The sequence below is a fragment of the Equus asinus genome, chromosome 20 (genome assembly GCF_041296235.1).
Source record: "Equus asinus isolate D_3611 breed Donkey chromosome 20, EquAss-T2T_v2, whole genome shotgun sequence".
Taxonomy (NCBI): domain Eukaryota; kingdom Metazoa; phylum Chordata; class Mammalia; order Perissodactyla; family Equidae; genus Equus; species Equus asinus.
This window is the reverse complement of record NC_091809.1, coordinates 42,314,945-42,337,393: the sequence shown is the minus strand read 5'-3', so window position 1 is coordinate 42,337,393 and position 22,449 is coordinate 42,314,945. Positions and strand designations below refer to the sequence as shown.

Sequence of the window (22,449 nt, the reverse complement as noted above, 5' to 3'; positions counted from 1 at the left end):
TTTAATTTGGTTTCCTGGTAAGAGTTCCTTGGGGAGAGAAGGGAAGGAAGAGAAGCAGGAAAGAAGGGAAGGAGGGAGGGAGGGAAAAGGAAAGAGGGAGGAAAGAAAGCAAGGGAGGAAGGAAGGCAGGGAGAGGAGGGGGAGAAGGGAGGGAGGAAGGAAGGCTGCTTTGTCTCACACAAACTGGAAAGGGATTTTTTCCTTCCTAAACCTCTGACCCCGGTGGTTGGATGAAGCCGGAGCCCTGGAACCAGACCAACCAGGAACCCAAAATTCAACAGAGCTGAGGGCAGACAGTGGGAGGGATCCCAGCCATCCCAGCTCCAGGCAGCAAAGCCCTCGGTGGATGCTGCTGCTTCCTAATTTGGCTAATTGCCTCACAGCTGCTTGCCTGATTTTTTGATGAGCCCTTGCTTTTATCTGATTTGTGTGTCCTTCCGCATCATTAGCAGGGCATCAGAGTTTGCATCTTTTTATCCCCACATTTGGCTACGAATGAACCCTAGACATAATGGGGAAGGTTAGGACCAGGTTCAGAACTCAAATCTGTATTCTGACATAACTTAACTTCAGCAGTTCCCATGTCCCACCGGTTCTAAACACAAAGGTCCCATGTAAACAACTAGTTGCTATCATCCAGTGGCTGGACTGCTCGCCTTTGACTTGAAAGGAATCCTCCTCCTTTATCTGCTCAAGGTCTCCAGCAGTCTCTGCCAACTTCTGAGTCACTCTGAGGATAGCAGCTGTTCAGGCACAGCCTGGTGTTTGGGGTCCACCCCACACACCCTACTCTTCTTGGCATTGGCCCCATCTGTGGACCATGGAGGTGGGAGCTCTATGGCAACAGTCTTTCTTCAGCAGGGTGGGGGTGGGGCGGGGTGGGGGGGGAGGCGTGTTCTGCCAGTGCCCATGTTCAGTCTGTTCTGTGGGCAGAGTTCTGGGAACAAACTCAACCTAAGTCGTCGTCAGCCTGACAGTGGGTGAAGGAGCAGCAGAGTTCCGCTCGTGACCCTAAGGAAGCGGTGAATTTACTCCTCTTGCCTAGAGAATCGCACACCTCTGTTTCAGATCAGTAAATTTTTTCTAGAAACTCCCCCCCCCAAAAAAAATGAAACACTTTTATAGTACATTACTGCCAGGAAGTTCTTCCTGGTATCTGACTGGAGCCCTTTGTGCTATAGCAAAAGCTTATTTTACTTTGGCTGACCCTCACTAGAGAAGGTACATCAGATACGATAACCTTCCATAAAACTGAAGACTTTTCAGATTTGTCTTTTTCAGAAAGAAGAATTTGGGTTTCTTTAACCTTTCCTCACAGCCTTATCACCCAAACCTTTCATGATCTTTCTCACTTGTATCTTTGAATCCTCTCCAAAACTTGTCTTTTGAGTTACGAGGACCATAACTTAATTAGATCTTTCATTTCCAGAGGATACTCCTAGTGCTTAGGAAAAATAAATTAAATTTCAGTCAGATATATTTCATTGGGGGAAGGGCCTAGAAAGATAAGAAATTAGATCCTTCATATAAATAGCACATTGTACCACAAATGAGTTTTCCTTTTCCCAATTGTTTTTGAAACAATGGGTCTTTTTTGGGTGAGTTTAATCCTCAGAGATTCTAACCTCTGAAAGACCATGTTTTGTGTTCTTTTGTGGGTCCATGGTTTCTGGAACTGGAAAAAGTAAGATGTGTGGCCTCTGATGGTCTAGTAAGCAGTAAAGGAAACAGGCTGGCAACTCGCAGCAATTAAGCACCTTATCAGGTGTGGGGATGGTTGGGGGAGTCCCTGTGTGTCCAGCCTTTTCTGCATGAGCTTCTGTTCCGAGGGGTTCAGAGGAGCCTGCCTTGCTTCTCCGTAACTTCATCTTACTGTAAGTAGGTGTGTCTTCTGTAACGTTGTTCTACTTAGCTGTGCAGATTTCTTTATCCTGAGCATTTGGTCTTTGTGCTAAGATTTTCATGGGGAAAAGGAAGGCGTTTAACCTTGGGCTGTGGAGCCGAGAAACAGAGGCTGACCTTCACTCAGCTGTCACCTTAGCGGGCTGCTCTGAGCGTGTTACTTTACTTCCTTCCACCTGAGTTTCCCCTCATATAAGTGAAGAAGTTGGGCTCATGGATGACCTCTGAAGTCCCTTCCAATCTGACCCTCTGTGATTCTCACAGCATCAGCCATTCTAATAGCTCCATAGAGGGAGCAGGAAAATGACGGAAGAGTTGTGTTTATCACCAGGAAAAGGATGCTTAGAAAGAGTGTCAGTATAAACTAGAATTCCCTTCCCTCACCTCTCTCCCAACGCCCCTGTATCAGTGTAGTGGAAAGGGACGGGAACGATCATTTGTTGATTACCTCCAGTGTTGCAGGCACTGTTCAAGGCTCCTTATACACAGCTCGCTCTTGGAGACCGGTGTGAAATTTTAGAAGTGCTCTACTTGTGTGCTTGTCCACAGGGCCTCTGCTGTAACCCTCCTATGATACTGCCCTACCACCAGTAAGGCTCGGAGTTGTTTTTCCAGCCGTGGGAGTGAGAACATCACTGCTCTGGCCCTACTCTTTCACCTAGGGCTACCTGTCCCCAAAGATGTCTATAGAATAGCTGGAGATTATGGATCCAGCCTGAGGCTGGTGGTGGCAGTTGGAGGTGGCACTGAATTGATCCAAACCGATGGTCCTTGTGGGCATCTTGCCTCAAGTTTTAATCTCTCAGCACCACTTTGTAACACACTTTGCCAAGGGCTGCAAATAAACGCTCTGTAGGGGATCTGGGTCAGTAAGAGCAAGTGGGTGAAAGGGAAGGGGGAAGAAGCAAGACGTGGCAACCTTTCGGGAAGCGAAAATAAAACTAATGTGGAAGCTGCTGAAAATAGACTGCATGATCTGTCGGGCTGCATGCAAATCCAATGCCAATGACATGGAAATTAATTACAAGTCCTAACTTCCATGTGCCTTGCTGTGACCCTCGGGGGGGAAGTCCTGCTGCAGGTGTCTCCCCACCATGGAGGAGATTTGATGTCGCTTACTTCACACTCAGCTCTCGCCACTGCAGGGAGAAAAGCTGATAGGAGGCTAAAAATACTAACAATAGAAATTTGATTTCTTCTTCCAGACAAAAAGCCTTGGCATCCACAGGAGGAAGAAGTGTTCAGGCAGCATGTGACTGGTTGGTATGAAATAAATAAATTGAGGAAATAGCATATAATTAACTCTAAGTGTATGTGGATGAGCAGAGATGTGCAGCCTTTCTCTAATGGACCCTTCCAGGGGGGAGATGAGCCAAAAGACCTTGTGACAACCCATTTATCAAGCTGATTGCCTTTGCCCTGGCCCCAAGGCATGCTTCTCCTCAAGCTGTTAAAGAAATTCAAAGTATTTTCAAGACAGAGCCCCTATCACAATATCCGCCCCGCTCCAGTCACTTAAAGATACACTTTAGGTGTGTGGATGCTGGGCAATTCAACTTAGAAAAATTCCTGCTTACCTTCCAGAATATGGCTATGCAGGGCAGACACTGCAAGACGACCCTCCCGAAGCTTCCTTTGTCTTTGGAGGCACATGGATTTAATCATAGACTGAACTAAAGAGACAGGCCAGGTTGGAACTGTACTGGTGGACTGGAAAAGGATTTGGGGTTTATCTGAGAATGCTTCCTGGAAGGCGAATTTAGGATTTTTTTAGGGAGCTGTGGTCCCTGGGTACAATGTGACAGACAGGAGAAGAGAAGTTAGTATTCTGAGAGTTGGTTATAAGGGGTGAGCTTTGAGGGGTATATTTTTAAAGCACAAAAATGAAAACCTTTCCCCTTGTAGTACCCAGGATGTGGAACATATGGAGGGTGGATCTATCTCTTCCTTCCCTTCCATTATTCTGAAGCAAGGCTTGCTTGGCTCTCACCTCTCTTACAGGTTATTCTCCCACGTCGGTGATCCCTTCCTGGATGACCCTCTGCCCCGGGAGTACGTCCTCTACCTCCGCCCCACTGGCCCCTTAGCACAGAAGCTCTCCGACTTTTGGCAACAGTCGAAGCAGATCTGCGGGAAGAACAAGGCACACAACATCTTCCCACACATCACCCTCTGCCAGTTCTTTATGGTAAGCTACAATCCCCTTACCCCCTGCCCGGGGGAGCCTGCCTCCCATAACGCAGCCAGCCCCCAGCCCCTTAGGACCTGGAGTCAAAGTCAAGAGCCTCTCAGGAAGCTGACGGAAATAGTCGTGGGCTGCTAGAGCTGGATGGGCCTTGAAGGAGTCAGTGAGGTCCACAGCTACTCACCCTAGCTCCTTTTTCCAATATCTGCCAAGGCCCAGGAGCACCCCAGGTTTGGTGTAGCATCGTGATGACTGCTTGCTCCTCAGGACCCTAGGGAAAGCCTGACCCACTCAGTGACCCATTGGTCTGACAGCCACAAAGGGAACAGATTCACTAACCTAGCTTCCCCCTTGTCCATTGTCTACCCTTCCACTCTCACAAGGGAAGAGTAGAAATTAGAGAGCTGGGAACAAGAGATGTAGTCTACAGACAGGGAAAGCGACTTTAGCCTCGTGGACACTGTCCACAGGTTTTGTCTCATTAGATCTTTCTAGAGACAGCAAAGATACTTTCCACCTGCCATAGTTACCTAGTTAATAGTCCTGGCTGTCACAAAGCTTATTTAATGACTAAATTAAATCCCCCTCACTCTAATAAATATAAATACGTTTCATCTACTTTAGCTCTCTGTGGAGATGGAGAAGAATTGATTTATCCAGATATATTCAAGACAAGGAACAATGGTAGCACTTTAAGACAATATATATATTTTTTAATATTTTGGGTTGTTTTTTCCAGATTCTCTCTCTTTTTTTTTTTCAGGTAAAAATATGTTCCTAACACCTTCTCCCTTACCATTCACTCTGAAAATTAAAGCGATTATCATTTCCTCTTAGTCATCCCAAAATCTTTCTCAAAAGCATTCAGAGTTGTAGACACACTCATTCTTTCTTCCAGTGTTCTGAAGAGGGTAGGAGGAGGATGTCACAGCTCTCTGAGCCTCATTCTTCCCATCTATCATGGGGGCGGAAGTAGAGTCGAACTTTTGATTGTCTAAGAGGAATAGAAAAGGTGCAGATGATGCAAAACAGTAGAAAACACACAATTTATCCTGGGGCGCTGTATTCTTTCCTGGCATGTTCCTCCGTTCTTCCTTTCTGCTAGACCAGTCCTACTGCATTCCGGCTGGGTTCAAAGGGGCAGATCATAGCAGGGAGGGAGGGAAGAGGTGGGCCATTGCCCTAGGTTAATTTAGCAGTTGGATAATCCATTTCCTAATTGGGAGTCTGCAGTTCTTTTTCCTCTTCACAAACAGAAGTATTCATTTAGTAATTGCATCCTCAGCCTCCAGGTCTGGACAGAGGATGCCAAATGTTAAGTGTCAGCAGACGTTCATCTTGTCTTGTCTCTGAATGAAGCCTCTTGCTTTCCCCTGACAGTGTGAGGACAGCAAGGTGGACGCCCTGGGGGAAGCCCTGCAGACCACCGTGAGTCGCTGGAAGTGTAAGTTCTCAGCCCCGCTGCCCCTGGAGCTCTATACCTCCTCCAACTTCATCGGCCTCTTCGTGAAGGAAGACAGCGCAGAGGTCCTCAAGAAGTTTGCCGCTGATTTTGCTGCAGAGGCGGCATCCAAAACCGGTGAGCCAACCCAGCTGCCAGGCCAGCCCTGGGGCCTGTGGATCAGAAAGTTGGGAAGGAAGAGGCTAGGAAATTATTGTGGAGGAGTGAGATGGAGGCAGGAGCTGGAGGGTCCTGCAGGAATGGGCAGAACATGACAAAGAACACAGCCACTTCCTGCAGCACCCGACACCTCTTTGCTCCATTTAAAAAATATTAAACTATTGTTCCGCTAAGCTTGAGAGAATGTCCAGTGCCTACTCCCTAACGCCCAAGTTGAAGGCACACAAATGACTATTCCCCAGTGAACTATAAACATATTCTTTGGTACCACCACCCTCTTCTCCCATTTCAGAATTAAGGAACCTTCCTTTCTTCCTCCCAAACTCCCTCCCATGCAGGCATTTTTATCTGGGTCTCACTCCAAGAGGACCCAGGGCTTTGCTCAGGGGGTAACACAACACAGAGAGTAGAGTGGAACCACTTAGTATCGAGCAGTGATAAAACCCACTGAGCCATTGCCCTTCAACTCACTGAAACCCATTAGACAGACCTCTAAGCCTCAAAGGCTGTCCAAAAATGCCACCCATACAAGATGGCTCCTGCTCTTTTCATGGCAGCTCTTAGTTCAAGCAACTGAGAATTCCCATCAAAGGAATTAGCTTAAAGGGATGCTCAGGATGTGTGCTGACTTAGGGGGAAGGCATGGAGAGAGGACAAGAGGGAGACGTGTGCCAAGCATCCCCTGTCTGACTCCAGGTGCACACAAGCTCACTGAGCTGAGCAAGAGCCTTACCTGCAGTGGGACAGACAGACAGTGGGGTGGGGGAGTCTCTATTGGCTCCCTTAAGAATGAAGTCACAATCTGCAGGTATTTATTGGGCACCTACTATGTGTTTATCCATGAGGAATCCAACAGAGCATAAGAAGTGGTTTCTCCTGGCCAGAGTCACAGTTGGGAATCCCAGTTCAGGCACTGTGTGATCACAGAGCTCTGAGAGGAGAGAGGCCATCACCAGGTGGAGTGGTTCCACCTTCACAGAAGAAAGGAAGCTCACACTGGGACCATGTTGATCCATAGACGGAAGATGGGCCCTGCAGGTGGGCTGGTGGCATGAGCACAGGCAGGAAGGAGCAGGGTGCGTGCGGAGGACAGTGTAGAGGCCATCCTGGCCAGAGCGGAGGGTGTGAGCTGCACAACTGAATCCGAGTGTTGAATGCAAAGCTGGACGGGAGCTTGCCAACCCAACACCATACGGAGCACCAGAGAGGGGGAAGACCTGAGTAAAGCAGCATGGTTTGATCATTGGTCTCCTGACCTGTGGCCTGTACCTCACCTGCCATTATTCCTTGCTGCTGTTTTCATCCCTGACTTGGTCCTTTTGCTCCATGTTCCTCTTCTCCAGAAAAGCCCCAAATAGGGCTCCGGACTCTAGGAAAAGTGTGTTGAGGGCTCAGCACCACTGAGCAGGGTCACAGCAAGGTCTCCACTCTCAGAGGAACTCTGGGTCCTTAAAACACCTCCTCTACTTCGGGACTGGGGCCTCCTTAGACCCCTTCCCTGGGCACGCTTCTTCCCCCAGGACTGGTCTCTGCTTTCTGACTTTGGTGGAGCTTGCCATTTCACAGGAGCTTAATATTTCACAGAAATGGCATAATAAAGAGGCACATTATTTCCTGTTCCTATCCCTCTACCTCAGAGAAATGGCTCTTTTTCATCCCACAGTAGCTATTGTCAATACCACTAAAAGTCCCACAAGGACCAAAACTAATGTTGTAGCCACAAAACCGAAATCCTTCACAAATGAGTAAAGCGGGTCTCAGCCAGGACTGCGGCGGGTTCTTAAGGCACGTATTGAGTGAGAGACAGTCAGGCCCTTGCTTGCTTTCTTTGTAAAAAGGGGAGAGCCAGTTCCTCTCTAAGAATCTTTGGGCACTCTCTAAGAGCTCTGCCGGCTCCTTTCTCTGCCCTTGTGTGGCCCCCTGGTGGTGACTTGGAGAACTGGGTGGCCCTGCCCAGTGTAGGTGGCCCAGCTCTTGGAACCTAAAAGCAGGCCACCATGTCTTTGTCCTAGAACTTCTGCCTTGGTATTCTAGAGTTTTTTCTGTCAGCAAGTAGATTTAGTGTCATCCTCCATCCTAGATGGTTTAAGGAGATTCATTCACGTGTATTCATTCGTTTGACTAGTACAAAAGCCTGTAGTGTGCTGAGCACTGAGGCTGCCTTGTGAACAAGACACATAGCCTGTGCATGGGGCGTGTACCAAAGAAATGCAATGCAGTATAACAGAAAAAGTGCTCAAAACCAAAGATTCAGCTTCTCCCTCTATCTCTGTGACTTGAGCAAGCCCCTTAATTTCTCACATTCCCTCAAGTCCCTCTAGTCGCATCTTTTTCAGTGTTCTAGCTTGGACAGTAGATTTCTCTCCCCCATTTAAACATGTGCAAAAGAGAGAGAAAAGCCATTGCCTCGTGTAGGTAGGTTGGTTTGGTTTGTTTTTTAGAGTGTTTAGAATAACAGTCTGTGTATTTTAAACCAGTGGTTCTCAACTGGGGCAATTTTGCCCCCTGGGGACATTTGGCAATATCTGGAGTCATTTTTGCTTGTCCCAACTTGGGGGGGGCGCTACTGGCATCTAGTGGGTAGGGGCCAGGGATGCAGCTAAGGACCCTAGAAGGCACAGGACAGCCCCCACAACAAAGGATTATTTGACCCAATGCTGTTGAGAGACCTGGTATTAAACGTTGAAAATATTCTATCTTTTTCCATTGTTTTTCCATCAGAGCCACCCAGAAGCTAAGAGGCTTGATTGCAAAACAAAGGCAATATAGCTTGGGGAGTCACGGGATAATAAAATTTGCTCTTTATTTCTATGTAAATTAGTTCATTCCTTTAGGTCTCAGTTTCCTCATCTGAACGGTGGGGCTGGTGATAATCAGTTGGAGTTGTGAGGAGGAGCCAACCAAAATGATTACCTCTCAGCTGATCCATAGCTCCTACAGAAAAGCCAGATGTGTGGCTCTTGATCTGTCAAGTTGTGGGTTAATTCAGGATTTGTTATCCCTCCTCCCTTATTCTGCTGTTGTGAAGGAAGGAAACAGCTCTTGTCTAATGGAGGGACTCCCTCCTTTGTTATTTGGGAAGCTGAATGTATGAGGGCACCTTTCTATGTTCTTCCTTAAGTCTCCACTATTGCTATGATTTCCACATTCTAATAACTGACCGTTTGCTTTCTTTTTCCAGAAGTACATGTGGAACCTCATAAGAAGCAGCTGCATGTGACCCTGGCTTACCACTTCCAAGCTAGCCACCTACCCACCCTGGAGAAACTAGCCCAGAATATTGATGTGAAACTAGGGTGTGACTGGGTGGCTACCATATTCTCTCGGGACATCCGATTTGCTAACCATGAGGTAATGTGTCACTGTGGTTCCTGATTCTACCAGAGGTGCAGGGGTGCAATCAGAACCAGGAGTGCTTGCTACTTGCTGCTGCGAGGAGTTGGGTACCAAAGGAAGGCAATGAAGCAGGCACCAGACCCGGAGTCAGCTGGCCCGGGATTTTGTCCAGGTGCTGTCTGACTCACTGGGAAGCTTTGCGCTTGCATCACTTCTCTCTGGGTGCCAAGTGGCCCATCTGTGTAATATCCCCATTGTTCTGTCTGCCCTGCCAACCTTACTGGCATGATATAGAAATGAAGTGGGAGAATAGATAAAACTATGTTGGAAGAATTTTAAATATTATATCAGTTCATGGTGTTAATAGATAGGAGACATCATCCTGATCTTAGGTGAGGAGGAGAACCCATAAATACAAAAAAAATCTGTAAACAGATAATCAATAGATATTTGCTGAGTATCTATGGCAGGCAAGGCACCATGGAATGTACCAGAATTTTAAAATGTGGACTTGTCCTCAAGGAGCTTTGAGTCCAGCAGGGGGGAGAGAACAGACACACATGAAGTGAAAGCACAGACCAAACGTCGTGAGAGTTTGTGTACATCACATGAGAAGCATGACGGGACAATGAAATCCCAGTGCAGGCAGAAGGATTGGCACCATCCTAGCATCCTTCTTCTGAGGGCATCGACATTGCTTTCTAGGACTGGCATGTGCCATCCCTGAAGAGCAATATTGTCGTTTTTTCCCTGAAGAAGACGCTGAGACAGAAAGAGATGAAGTGGCTGGTTCAAAGCTAAATAGCAGTTTAGGACCAGAGCTGAAGCCAGAACCCAGGGATTCTGACCAACAAAGATGGGCAAGTCATCTAAAAAGACTACATTGTTTGATGAAAAAGTTGCCATCCAGTTTAACTACATTTATGAAACAGTTCTTATATTTGTTACCCAATTTTTCAGCAGCAAAAGAACTGATATTTGTGTTAATTTACATAGCCTTTTAACATCTCTTTTAGATATTTTTTTAAGTATGAAAAACAGTTAGAACCTCAGGGTCTAGAGTAGGCGACCTCATTATGTTTTTGGAAGTGCTGGGAAGAGCTGACCCGTGAACCCCAGGTCCAGGCCTGGGCATGGGCCTGTGAGGGTCAGGAACATGCAGTGCTGTCTGACTGCTGATGGGAATGTCGTGTCCTCCTTCCGAGTCATTTGATGCAAGTTTCTGTAAAGACACAACAAGGAGACTGGGCTTGATCTTACTTAAGAATTCTGACATCTCTTGGAATTGCTTAGGGCCCGCCCTAAATATAACAAGAGAGGTGTGGCCAGTTGGACTCCTTCTGAGGGCAAAGAAAAAAAGTCACGTTCATGCAGATGGACTGTGAGAAGTCACCTTTCTAAGAGAAGGAAGGTGGCAATGGAATTTTACAAGGAATATCTTCTAATCAACACTGCCCTCCAGTTAACTCAAAGGGTAATTGCTTTTCTGCCTGACCCACATTCTGCTCAACTGGCACCAAGGGAAAGAGGCAGCAAGGCCCACATGAATTATTTTCTAAAAATACCTTGGCCTCTTTTATCTCTTATTTGTAAAAGCTCATTTGTTACTGTTCTTTCTGATAAAGTTCTCCCTCCGAGGTCATTTGGCTTCACCTGAGCCCTCCTGCATATGTAAACTCTTCCTGCCTCCTTCGTCTGTCCTCAGGAGGCAGGTGTGATTGATTGTCCCAGGGAGGTAACAGATGTCCAGAGAGGCAAAGTGGTTTAGGCAAGGACACTCAGCAAGTGATGCTTAGAAAGACCCCTAGGTCTCATCCCTCTGCTGTTCAGATTCTCACTTGATCCCAGCTTGCAAATGCCTCCTTGTAATTCACGTAGTTTCTTCCACATTGGTGATTACATTGGGCCATGCCAGTTTGATATGCCGAGCAATAGAAATCTGGAGGAAGGACAGAGCTATACAAAAAGTATAAATTCTGGAGTCTAGCACTCATGGCTTCAAATCCTGGCTCCATCACTCTAGCAGTTGTTAGATTTGCTTCTACAACTTCTGACTCTCCAGTCCTTAGTTTTCTCATGTGTAAAATGGTGCTAATAGTTCGCTGGACTGTTGTGAGGATGAAGAGGATATATGGAGAGGCCCTAACATAATACCCAGCACAGAGCGGGGGCAACAACAGCAAAAACTGCTGCTGCTATTATTGTTACTAAGAGTAAAAAGGGCTTCAAACCATGAGGTTCAATTCCTAGAATCCCACAGGGCTCTGACTACCCCTTCTCAAGATGTCAGTCAGCAAACTCTGAGTTTAGTCCCCTTATGGGGGCAGAAAGGAGGGGAAGGGAGAAAAACATACATGAGATAGACTCAAGAATTCTGACACGTAGATGCTAAATGTAAAACAAAAGAGTAAGTATCACATAGGACAAATCTAGGCGTGTGTCCTGATGTCTCTCAAACTTAGGCTGACTTTGGCCTGTGCTTTCAGTGAGTGGAAAAGGGCTCTGGGGACATGGGCACCACTTAGAATTCAAGATTTGCTGCAATACCTTACCTCTTGTATTGCTTATTCAATAAATCAAAGCTACTTATTGTCCAACCACTCTCTACCCAGGTCATATTGTCTCCTCCCCTCCTTTGCTGTGCCTCGATTTCCCTGGAGATAACCTCGAGACAGAATACTCACCCCCTGAGCGATAGGAGGAGTGAATTCTTCTCTCAAGTCGCTTGCAGTTTCTCAGAGAAAGGCACTACCGGGCCAGAGGCGTTATGAGCCGAAACTGTGCTGTGCTTGAGCATCTGAGGAGCACGAGTGTAGGCTTGTTTGCCTCATGACTCGCTGCCTCTCCACCCTGTTCCAGGAAAAAGCATCTTCCTTTTAGTGAATCATCGCAAACCTAGCTTTGAGATTTAAGAGAGTTCTTGTGAATATTTTGTTTTCTTTAAGCTGTTTTAACAAACCAGCAGAAAACCTTCCTGGTTGGTTTGGAAAAGTGGTTTGAATGTGTCTGTGGCAGAGGAATTGGGAGGCGATCAGAAGACAGGAAGGTCTAGAATTGAAAGCTGCTGGAGTCAGAATTAGGGAAAGACATGGGTACCCTAAATAAAAGGAAAATCAGAACTCCAGGGGTGCAATCAAGTTCTGTGCATTATCACTTTCATTCTCTGAGATAAATCACATTTTGACTGGCTCCTTTCATTAGAGACTTCCAGAAAGAAATCCCTTCTTTAATACATGTTCTGATGTGTCACCTTGACACCAATGAGCTGATTAGCGCACAAGCCTACCCTGCACGGGGGTCCAGGGGTCAGGGTCAGCTAGAAGGAAAGACACCACCTGGAAAGTCAGAGGTCACGATTCAGTAGAAATAATGACGTCCCTTCTGCGTACAAGGCTCTGACCTAAGGAGTTTTCTTAGATTGTCTCATTGAACTTTTGTAGTCCAGCTATTATTTCACAGGTGAGAAAACGGAGGCCAAAGTTAAAACCTGAAAGTGGGAACCAGAATATTTCATCTACCACTCATAGCTTTGGGACCGTGGGAAAAGCTGTGAAAGCCTCTCAATCTTTGTGTCCCTTGTGAAACAAACAGGACAGGAAATATTTTCCTTACTTTGAAGGTCTCCTGCTGTTAATTAAAAAAATAGTAAAATAAGTGTTTTCTAAAGTACCTTCATGCCTATGCCTGTGATGTTCATATATACCAGGAAAGGAGGGAAAAAATGGAATAAATCAGCCAAGTGGCATGGCCTACGGTTGGCCCTGGGGGCTTTTTCTGAGCCCAAAGATGGAACACGTGGTCTCCATCTGTTTGCTTATGAAAGCTGGTTATGCAGACATATGCACTGATGGCTATGGAAGATAGTTTTCTTTCAGGGTCTTTGTTAAAAACGTAGGTTTAAAGAAAGCTCCTTGAAGGCAGGGACCTGTCTTGTTTAAGCAGCTTAGTTACATAGAAAGAGAAATACTTAATTTCCAAACCCTTCCTATGGAAGAGTCTCTCCATCTGACCCATCTGTAAGCCCCATATGGAAGCCCCACTCTCCATGAGCTGGGTTTCAAGTGTCTATTATGGTGCCTCTCCCAGCAGGTGGAGCAGGGGAAGCTAGGTCCAACCCCATTTGTATAGCAGTTGACTGGAGAGCCTATGAGCCTGTAGATGAATTTCTAAAAACCATATCTGAATCCTGATGGGAAGCAAAGACATGCCTGAAAGAAAGTCTGGAACCATCAGTAGCACCAGGCCTCCACCCACAATACTCTGAAAAAAGAAGAAATGTTTTCTGATCTGAATCCAAATCTGCTCGGAGCCTGCAGACCCCAAGGGTGCCTGTAAATGTCAACATCTGGACAAAGCAGAACCCACAGACATGCCCTGGAGGCACTCAGAAGAAGGGGTCAGATGTGGGCCTCGCTCATCTTTCTCTTCCTTGTTCAGACATTACAGGTGATCTACCCTTACACGCCACAAAATGATGATGAGCTGGAGCTGGTCCCTGGGGACTTCATCTTCATGTCTCCCATGGAGCAGACCAGCACCAGCGAGGGCTGGATCTATGGCACATCCTTAACTACCGGCTGTTCGGGACTCCTGCCTGAGAACTACATTACCAAGGCTGACGAATGCAGCACCTGGATCTTTCATGGGTGAGCAGACTCAATGTTGTTTGCCTGCTGCTTTTCGAAGAGCATTGCACTTGCAGATTTCGAGGAGGTGGCAGGAAAATGGACTTGATCCTGGACACACAGGGCAGCAGTAACAGTAAATGGAATCTGTGTGGAAGAAAGCTCTATTGGTTTTAGACTTTCAGGAAAGGGCTGACTTGGGGCATGGGAAAAATGAAAGATGGATTGCTCTGCTCCGCTCTGCCTGCCGCATTTGATGTAACTGTCTGTCTGAGTTCCTGATCGGAGATTAAACTGAGACTGCTTTGGGGTCCATCTCTTCTGGCTGAAGTGTGGGTCATCCCAGGGCTGAGTCTTCACGGCTGTCAGGATTCTGTCCACTTTGTCCTGGGTCATTGCTCAGAGTGGTGTGACTCTGCAGGGCAGCTGGCAGATTCCCACTATGCCAGCCAGACCAGTAGTAAAAGGATTTGCAAGAGTCAGGAGACCTAACTGTACCCCTCACTTGTTAGGTGATCCTGTGCAAGTCCTCAGACTTGGCACATGAATGCCTAGACGACAGAGACTGTGTCTAAGGAAATGGGCGACTGCCAGAACCTAAAAAAGGCACATGACTACCCAGTCTTCTTTAGCATGATAACTTCCACCAATGGGTCACTACTGTTTTGCCCCCACACCAAATTGGCCCATGTTGAGAGTGGCATGTGTTGTATGCCCAGCTTTGTCCCACTGGATAAAATAGGAGTAAAGCCACCTTCTCTTTCTTAATCTGAAAAGCTCAGAGCCAGCCAGCGCTTCCCTGGTGCACTCGGGCATCTCGCCAGGGTGTGCATGCTGGTTTGTTTTTCCTCCCTCTTGTTCTTGCCATGTGCCAACGTGGCTGAGAGCCGGAAGCTCTGAGCACCAGCTGCATGGTGTCTAACATTGTTATTACCGCCATAAAAGAGAGGCAGAGAGGGGCAATTGCAGTGAGTTTTTTGCCTGGAGGGAGAAAAGAAAAGAAGTTTCCCTGGTTATCAGCAAGCAGACAAATCACAAACCCAACGATAGGAAAGAACTCCTTCTTCCTTAATTAATAACCCCTGCCCTGCAACCCCTGCCCTTCCTTCCAGTCCACCCCCCGCCCCCACCCCATGAACATCCAGCATTTTGGGGCACAAATTGGAAGGTCAAAGCTGCCTCATTTCCCCCAAACAGTTGCTATTTCGGAAATGTTTCTGAACATCAAAATAAATAAGTTAGGTTTCCAAAGTCACTATTTTATCCCCATAAAAACAAGTGAAGCATAACATACATGAATAAACTGAGAACTAAAAGATTATTTGTCTGAAGATGCACAGCTCCCAGATCACTTTCTTAAAAGCAAGGCTCCATGTGGGAGAAGAGCGTGTGGGAAGCCCTGCTGACCCACTTCAGATCGCTCCATCCAGAGCCACTCTCGCCCAGATTAGAGCTCAGGCTGAAACACGGATGAGCCTCAGGGACTTCGGTCCGTGGATCACAGAGAGCTCTGTGTGTCATCCCGTTTTATTCTGAGAGATTACTTGTGAGTTATTTCCCTGGGAACCACGTCTGAAATTAAACTATCAGCTTCCACAGCCAACCCTGCTGAGAGTGGGGAACTACTAAGGTTAGGTGTTAGGACACTGTAATTAAGAATTCGAGTTTTTATTTCAATAGTCTTGGATTTAAATCCTAACTCTCCCACTTACCAGCTGTGTGACCTTGGCTAAGTTACATTACCACTCTGAACCTGTTTGCTAATCTATAAAATGTAGATAATAATTGTACTTTCTTCACAGGGGTGTTGTGAAGACTGCAATAAGGGACTTAGCTTTCCATGGATCAGTACCATGTATATAACAGCACTGAATCTAAAAGAGCCATTAGCTTTATGATTTTTCTTTTCTTTCTAACTCGTGTTTTCTAGTCTTTTCTTATATGCCTGTCAAGTCAAATGTCTCTTCCACAAAAGTGATCCTATAGAAGACTTGTACTTTCCTACTTAACCCCAGAGGTGGAAATGACTCAGCAGGCAGAGCCCAGCTCACCCCTAACCACAGTTAGCCTCAAGGACGTAAAAGCACAGCCCCTGCTCACGCAGGACCTGGCTGACTTGATGGAAAGTTGCTGATTCAAGCAACAAGTAGGGACTGGGGACCGCTGACCCTTCCCAACCCTTCCTACCCTGCCCTCCGTTCTCTGAGTCTCTCCTAAAGAAATATTTCCTATCACCCTTACTAGGGCATCTTGCCTGGTTCTGAGTATCCCTAGATATTTGTCAATTGTCGAAGCCCATTATGTCCTCTGGATTGGGCTGGCCAGTCCCTCTGGGTTTACCCACAGGCCTATGTGTCCAAGGGAGGTCCCGGCATCTCCCCAGTGCTGGAGAAGATGTTCTGGGTGTCAGGTTCCGCTTCCTCCCTTCGCTGCTTTCAACATAAAGCATCTGACTATTGTCTGACTGGAACTGACAGCCCCAACTGTCTCAGAGTGTGTCAGGGCCTTTGATTATAACAGCAGTTAAGAAGAGAAGGAGGTCGGCATTCTCCTTGCCAGCTGAGCTGAAGGGGAGAGAGGATTCTATCCGTGTCTTCACAGCTGTAATAAAGTAAAGAAATTAAGGGACATGTACAAGCAAGACTTGAGGATGATTCCACATATCCAGACATTTCAGGCCCCGAAGCTTTGATGAATTAGACAGTGAAACTGAATTTTCTTTAACTGTGTGGTGTTTGGGAGGATCTCGGTTGAAATCAAGGAGAAGAGACTGTCTCTTGGACTGTGTGAATGGCACGAGATTTCCTTGGTCTACAGTTGCTTAAGTTTTACCATAATAGCTCACATTGGCTGCACGCCACACGTACTGATGCTGCTTCGTTAAAGTGCAGGTTCCTGGACACCCCAGACCTGCTGAATCGCAGTCTGTGAGGAGTGGGGCCCAGGCATGTGCATTTCTTAAAACTTCCCCGGTGGTTCTGACGCGCACAGAAGCTGAAACATCACAGGGTCTGAGGCTTCTGGACCTTTGTGTATCAGTAGGATGAGTCTATTGACAGTCAAAAAAAGGATACTTCAGAGAGAAAAAGGGGGGCTAAAATTATTATAATCATAGTTTTTTGAAAAATTTTTTACTAACAACCAGTTTGTTTTATTATATTGGTGAATATAAAAAGTTCTTTTCAAAAATAAGATTCTAAGGATAATACTGTGTTAAAAATAAATAATCCAGAACAGATGTAAAACTGAACAGATTGCTGGGTAAACAGGTACAAACCAGGACTAGGCTGGGCAAACCAGGATGTATGGCTACCCTGGTTGTAAAGAAGCAAGAAATCGAAAATTTAAATGCTTTGCCTTGACACAGCCCAGTGATGCAGAAGGAGATTTGCCTAACAACCATATTTAAATTGCAATGTTTATTAGATAAAGCTTTTTCCGGCCTTCTTAATCAAAATAATTTAAACCTGCCATGATTTGCTGCCTCCCTTTCACAAGACCTCTTTTGGGCTTCTGTAGTTACAGTGTTACACCCAGAAATGAGAGTTCTTGGCTCACAGCTCTGTGCATCTGGTGAGAATGGTCTCTTTTGAAATAACTGTATTTAACCATCTTGTTCGGGATATTGTTGAGGTGGGGAGAGGGGTTTGGAGGCTGAAGAAGATAGAATAGAGGATAATGGCCATAAGGTTTCCTTGACCAATAGGAACCACAGGCAAAGTGGTGGAGACAGTAAAAATCCTCTAATTTGTCAGTTCAGATGGAAACCACTATGGAAAAGATTAAAGGCAACAAAGATTGTTTATTTCTTTTGAACAAGAAAAATAGCTGGAAACAATGGTACAAAATTGATACCTCATTATTCTTTCACATGTCTTTGGTGCCAGCCATGCCTGCGGCATCCTAATAAGCACAAAATCATGGGCCCTATCCCTTCCCAGAGGGATGAATGCATCTGTTCCAAGTACGGAAATCCATCTGCCCCTAATTTATTAACTGTAAGACTTCAGTCTGTATAAAACAAGATGTTCCTCCATAGGAATGGGGTGCCCCCTGCTCAGCTTTCCTAACCACTGCACCGCCCAGAGAGTGTTTCCTGCTAATTCCACACTCCTGTTGAGCCCAACGATGAGGTGCTGATGACTCCTGGCCAAAGCAGTTAACATCTTTCTTACCTTCCTCTGCAGTTCTTACTCGATCTTGAATACATCATCTTCCAATGCTCTGTCATTTGGTGATGGCATATTGGAGAGGCGACAGTATGAGGACCAGGGCCTGGGGGAGCCAACTCCCCTGACTATCATCTGCCAGCCCACGCAGGTAAGGCTGACTGTCGGGGTCACATCCTCAGCTCTACTCAGTGATCCACCTAGCACCCGTTTGCTAAGCATGAGGGCTCCCCCTTGCTGCCCTGAAGGGTCCTCAATCTCTTGGGGAGAAAGGGCAGAAGATTATAAATGATATACAAAAATTCAAGCCTAGGAAGTGGCAGATGGGTGGTACTGAAAATGACTACCAGCATCTGGGTCTAGGTTGGTAAGGAAGGCTGTTCTGCAGAGAGGAGGACATGTTATCTGTAAAGCAATAATAGTTGTATCTACTTTGTAGGCTGTTGTGAAGATTAAAGGAAATAATAAGAATAAGGTTCTTAGCACAGTACCTGGCACATGATGAGTGCTCCATTTTTGTTAGAGTGCTCAGTGTATGCCAGCAAGTGTGCAGAATGGAGGAATGGGGAGAGAGGTTTTGAACAACATAGACAAAGGCAAGCTGAAAGTTCAAGCATGTTGAGGATCAAGATTCTAGATCACATTCGCTGGAGCCCAGGGCTTGAATTAGGGGAACAGTAGGAGAAGAGATGGGAAAGACCAGGCCACCATCCCACATGTTGACCTCGTCGGGGCAACTGGAAGCAAATGTGAAGTGCTGGCCAACGTGAAGCTGGCAGCCCTAAGGAAACTGGGAATAGCTGACTCTACCAAAAAGAAGGACCCACGTCTATAGAGATCCACCCAGCATTTACAGAAACCAAAGTCGTTTGGACATACCCTTCAGCAGACTTGCCTATTTCATCACCCAGAGGTAGCACTTGTCCTCCCTGAACCATTTCTGGGAACACCAACATGCATGTGGTCAGACAGTAGAGCCTAAATGTGATGAAAATAGGTGAAGCAGGCCCTCACTGCTGGAGGAGACCATTGGACCCTGTGGTCTAACCACCACATGTTAGAAATGAGGCAGACACATTGGTGACAGTAAAAGTCCTTGCTCCCTGAAGAAGTTGACAAAGCATCTCTTTAGGGGAGGAAGCTGTCCCATCAGATGGCTATCGCTATATAAGGCCAGTTGTGCCTCTGAGCTGTAACTCAAGCGACCTTCGTGTTTTAGTACTGGCCAAATGCTACTCTTACTAACAACAGCAGCAGCAGTGACAATACCATTTTCATAACCCTTCTTCTTTTGCAAAGCACCTGCACTTCATCTCATCTGATCTCAAAATTACTGGTGAGGTCTGTAGGATGAGTCTTACTATCCACATTTTACAGATAGGCCAAGCTAAATCCAAGGTAGTTAAGGGGCTTATCCAAGTCACGCATTGGCAGAACTTGTTCTAGAGCTAGCTCACCTGGCCCCTGGCCCCGGGACATGTCTAGTTTCTCATGTGTTTCTCCCCTAATAGCTTTTCTCTCTCTGCAGGCTCTGAGAGTCAATAGCCAGCCTGGCCCTCAAAAGAGATGCCTCTTTGTGTGTCGGCACGGTGAGAGGATGGATGTTGTGTTTGGGAAGTACTGGCTATCCCAGTGCTTTGATGCCAAAGGTGAGTAGTTGGTTGCCTGCTCAGCATTGGCATATTTATCATGGCCTCTAGGGGGCACAGTCAAGCTACATTTATCTATCTAGATGGAGTCATCTGTGGTTGCATGTGCTATAGGAAATGCCTGTAATCTGTTACATCTAAGTCCTTCCTGATGCCTGCAGTGTTAGGGAAGAGATAAGTGTCCTTGTCCCCATTCTATAAACTGGGACACCAAGGACTAAAGAAGGCAGATGTCTTGCCCATGGTCATATGGCAAAGTCAGAGGCAGAGACAGGTGTCCTGATTCCATGGCCAGAGTTCCCTCCGTTAAATCACCCTGGCTCATTGTGGTTCCATTTTCATTTGAGTGGCATATTTAAGACAGGGAGGCTTCCATATCAGATAATCCGATTTCGAGTGTCTGGTTATTACTGTCACTTAAAAACTATCTCTTGTCATTTTTGTCAATAGAATGGAAGAGTGGATTCCAAGAGACTCTACCAAATGGAGAGTGTCAGCCTGAATATTTTCTAGAGAACTCAATTCGGGCTCTGGCCAAAAAGGAATGGGAGTGGGTTTGCTGTCAGGATCAACTGTGGAAGTCCTGAGGAAACAACTCATGTAGCCTTTGTTGGACTTTTTTTTCCAGGCCGCTACATACGCACCAACCTGAACATGCCTCACAGTTTACCTCAGCGGAGCGGTGGTTTCCGGGATTATGAGAAAGATGCTCCAATCACCGTGTTTGGATGCATGCAAGCAAGACTAGTGGGTAAGTGTTGCGAGTGACTGTACAGCCTTTCCTGGCTACTTCTTGCAAAGACTGGCTCCAGTGGCTATGCCAGGACACCTTCTAGGGATTTCTATGACTTTCCTACAAGTAGTATATTTCCTCAACTCAAAAGGAATTTTATATAATCATTAAGTTCAGGACACTGTGCTTCGCACTGCATTGGTTTACCAAAATGAACAAGGTGTGATCCCTATTGAGGGGTGTATGGTCCAGTGATGGGGCAAGGTCAGGCTTGGTGTGGCAGACAGGTCAGCTTCTAGCGCCAGGGTGAGGAGGGAACCCTGGAGTAGCTGAATGTATAGAGGCCAAGTGATCCTTTGAAGAGGCTTAGTTCTTTGTACCTGTATTCTATTCTGTACCTGCCATGCAGAACAGCAGCCTTTCTCTGTTCAATCATTTGACACATGCTGATTGACCACTTACTTTGTGCAAGGTCCTGTGCTAGGTGTTGGGGGTCCAAGTGTGAGTCCCCGCCCTCAGGGAAACAAACTTATAAGTGGATAAATATCATAGAGTATGGGAGAGTCAAGAATGGAACTATGTAGAGAGTATTATGGGAGCACCAAAAAGACACATCAGAGGAGAAGAGAGGTCAGCTGAGACCTGAAGTGGAAGTCAGCTGGGCAAAGAAGGAGCAGGAGGGCTGGAAGGGCATTCTCAGTGGGAAGAACAAGATAAAGTCACAGACATAAGAAACGGCATCAAGAGTATGGAGGATACAAGCTGTCTTGTTTCTAGAGCATCGATTGTGAGCAGGGCAAGAGATCAGGCTGGCGAGATGGATGAAGACAAGTTTGCGGAAGACCTTGACCACCACGTTAAGGTGTTTGGACTTTATCCATGAGGAGAGTGGTGGAGCACTGGGTGTTGGGATTTACCTCTGGTGTCTAAGAATATGACAAGTTGAGATTTTGTTTAACACAGGATAAAATTAAAACAAGTCCTAATTTTCATAACATAAACTCTCTCACTTTTATCACAAACTTGAAATCAGAGTATTATCATGTTTATAGTTCTCTCCTAAATGGACATTTTACTGCCTGTTAACACCAGAGAGCAGGAAAGAGAAAGACAAGACGGGTCTTCCCTTTGGCTCTTTCACAGAAACGCTGCTCAGAGGATTTTTTAGAAACAAGGCTGAAACTGTGGGCCCTATGTGAGCCCACACTTAAAAGAGAGGTTTGCAGGGTCTGCCTGGCACCCTCTCCCACATTGAGAGTCAAGCTGAGGCTGAGTAAATCCATCAGATTGACTTCTCTTTGGTTTCTTCATAGGTGAAGCCCTATTGGAGAGTAACACCATTATTGACCACGTCTACTGCTCCCCATCCCTGCGCTGCGTTCAGACTGCATACAACATCCTGAAAGGTAAGACTTGACAAAGGTCAACTAGTCCATCCCTCTGTCTCTCTGCAGCCCCACATTTAAATTATCCTAGACTTGTGGGACATTAGCCAACTGAAAGCTTTGAATTTGGAATTGTTAGCAATGATTCTTTCAGATGTCTTTGCATAAGTCCCAAAATCATACTCTGGCAGCATAAGCGAGATGAAAGGAAGTACACAAATAATTTTTTTCTTGAAAATGTAAAGCTCTCTTGGATGAGTTGTAGGCTTGTAAAATACTGTCGTCTGGCAACAGTTTAGAGCCTGCAGAGCGTGATCGTTTTTTTGCACCGAAACAGTGAAATTGTTTCCTCCCACTCCACTCTCTTTGCCTCTTGTTTACAGCAGCAATGGTACTCCTAGGAGTCTGCAAATCTTAAGCCTCCTTGTTTCTTTAGTTAATTGGAAAGACTTTAAAAGCTCCATTGCCGTAAAAAGACTCAACTTTCACCCTAAAATCCTTGGAAGCTGGTTACAGGGATCTCCATTCTCATTTCACTGGAAGGGAAAATAGAAGAGACACATTGGTCTGTTTACTTACACCAAACACACAAAGGAGCCAGAAAGAGCTGAGCCAACAAAAGATTTCCACTAGATTCGAGAATTCTATTCGTTAACCTTAAGTAAACCAGGTGCATTTGTGTATTGAAAGGCATTATGCATTAAATTTGCACCGAAAAACTGGGCTAAAGGTAGTATCAAGAGAGTTAAACAGGGCGAATTCCTACTCTCAGAGTAATTACATGACAGTAAAACACAGGACTTGTGCACTGGCACTTGTAAATATCCAACACTGGATTTACTGA

At 46.1% G+C, this 22,449-nt stretch overlaps 1 protein-coding gene and 1 long non-coding RNA gene across 3 annotated transcripts in view; one reads left to right on the top strand and one right to left on the bottom strand.

Annotated features, from left to right (window-relative positions):
• Positions 1–22,449, top strand: part of UBASH3B (ubiquitin associated and SH3 domain containing B) — a 135,132-nt gene that overhangs the window by 97,722 nt on the left and 14,961 nt on the right. Inside the window, exons 2-10 of one of the 2 annotated variants that reach the window (XM_014843654.3) lie at positions 3,108–3,161; positions 3,904–4,090; positions 5,468–5,666; positions 8,890–9,059; positions 13,482–13,690; positions 17,857–17,989; positions 19,367–19,487; positions 20,116–20,238; positions 21,534–21,626. In XM_014843654.3, the coding sequence (XP_014699140.1) occupies positions 3,108–3,161; positions 3,904–4,090; positions 5,468–5,666; positions 8,890–9,059; positions 13,482–13,690; positions 17,857–17,989; positions 19,367–19,487; positions 20,116–20,238; positions 21,534–21,626 (1,289 nt within the window). Of the gene's footprint in view, positions 1–3,107; positions 3,166–3,903; positions 4,091–5,467; positions 5,667–8,889; positions 9,060–13,481; positions 13,691–17,856; positions 17,990–19,366; positions 19,488–20,115; positions 20,239–21,533; positions 21,627–22,449 lie in introns of both variants that reach the window. The other variant, XM_044752246.2, reaches the window with a different exon arrangement.
• Positions 4,782–11,868, bottom strand: LOC139041080 (uncharacterized). Its single transcript, XR_011495648.1, has 3 exons — positions 11,729–11,868; positions 10,093–10,266; positions 4,782–5,701 (listed from the first exon to the last, which is right to left on the bottom strand). It is a non-coding gene; the product is annotated as an uncharacterized lncRNA (long non-coding RNA).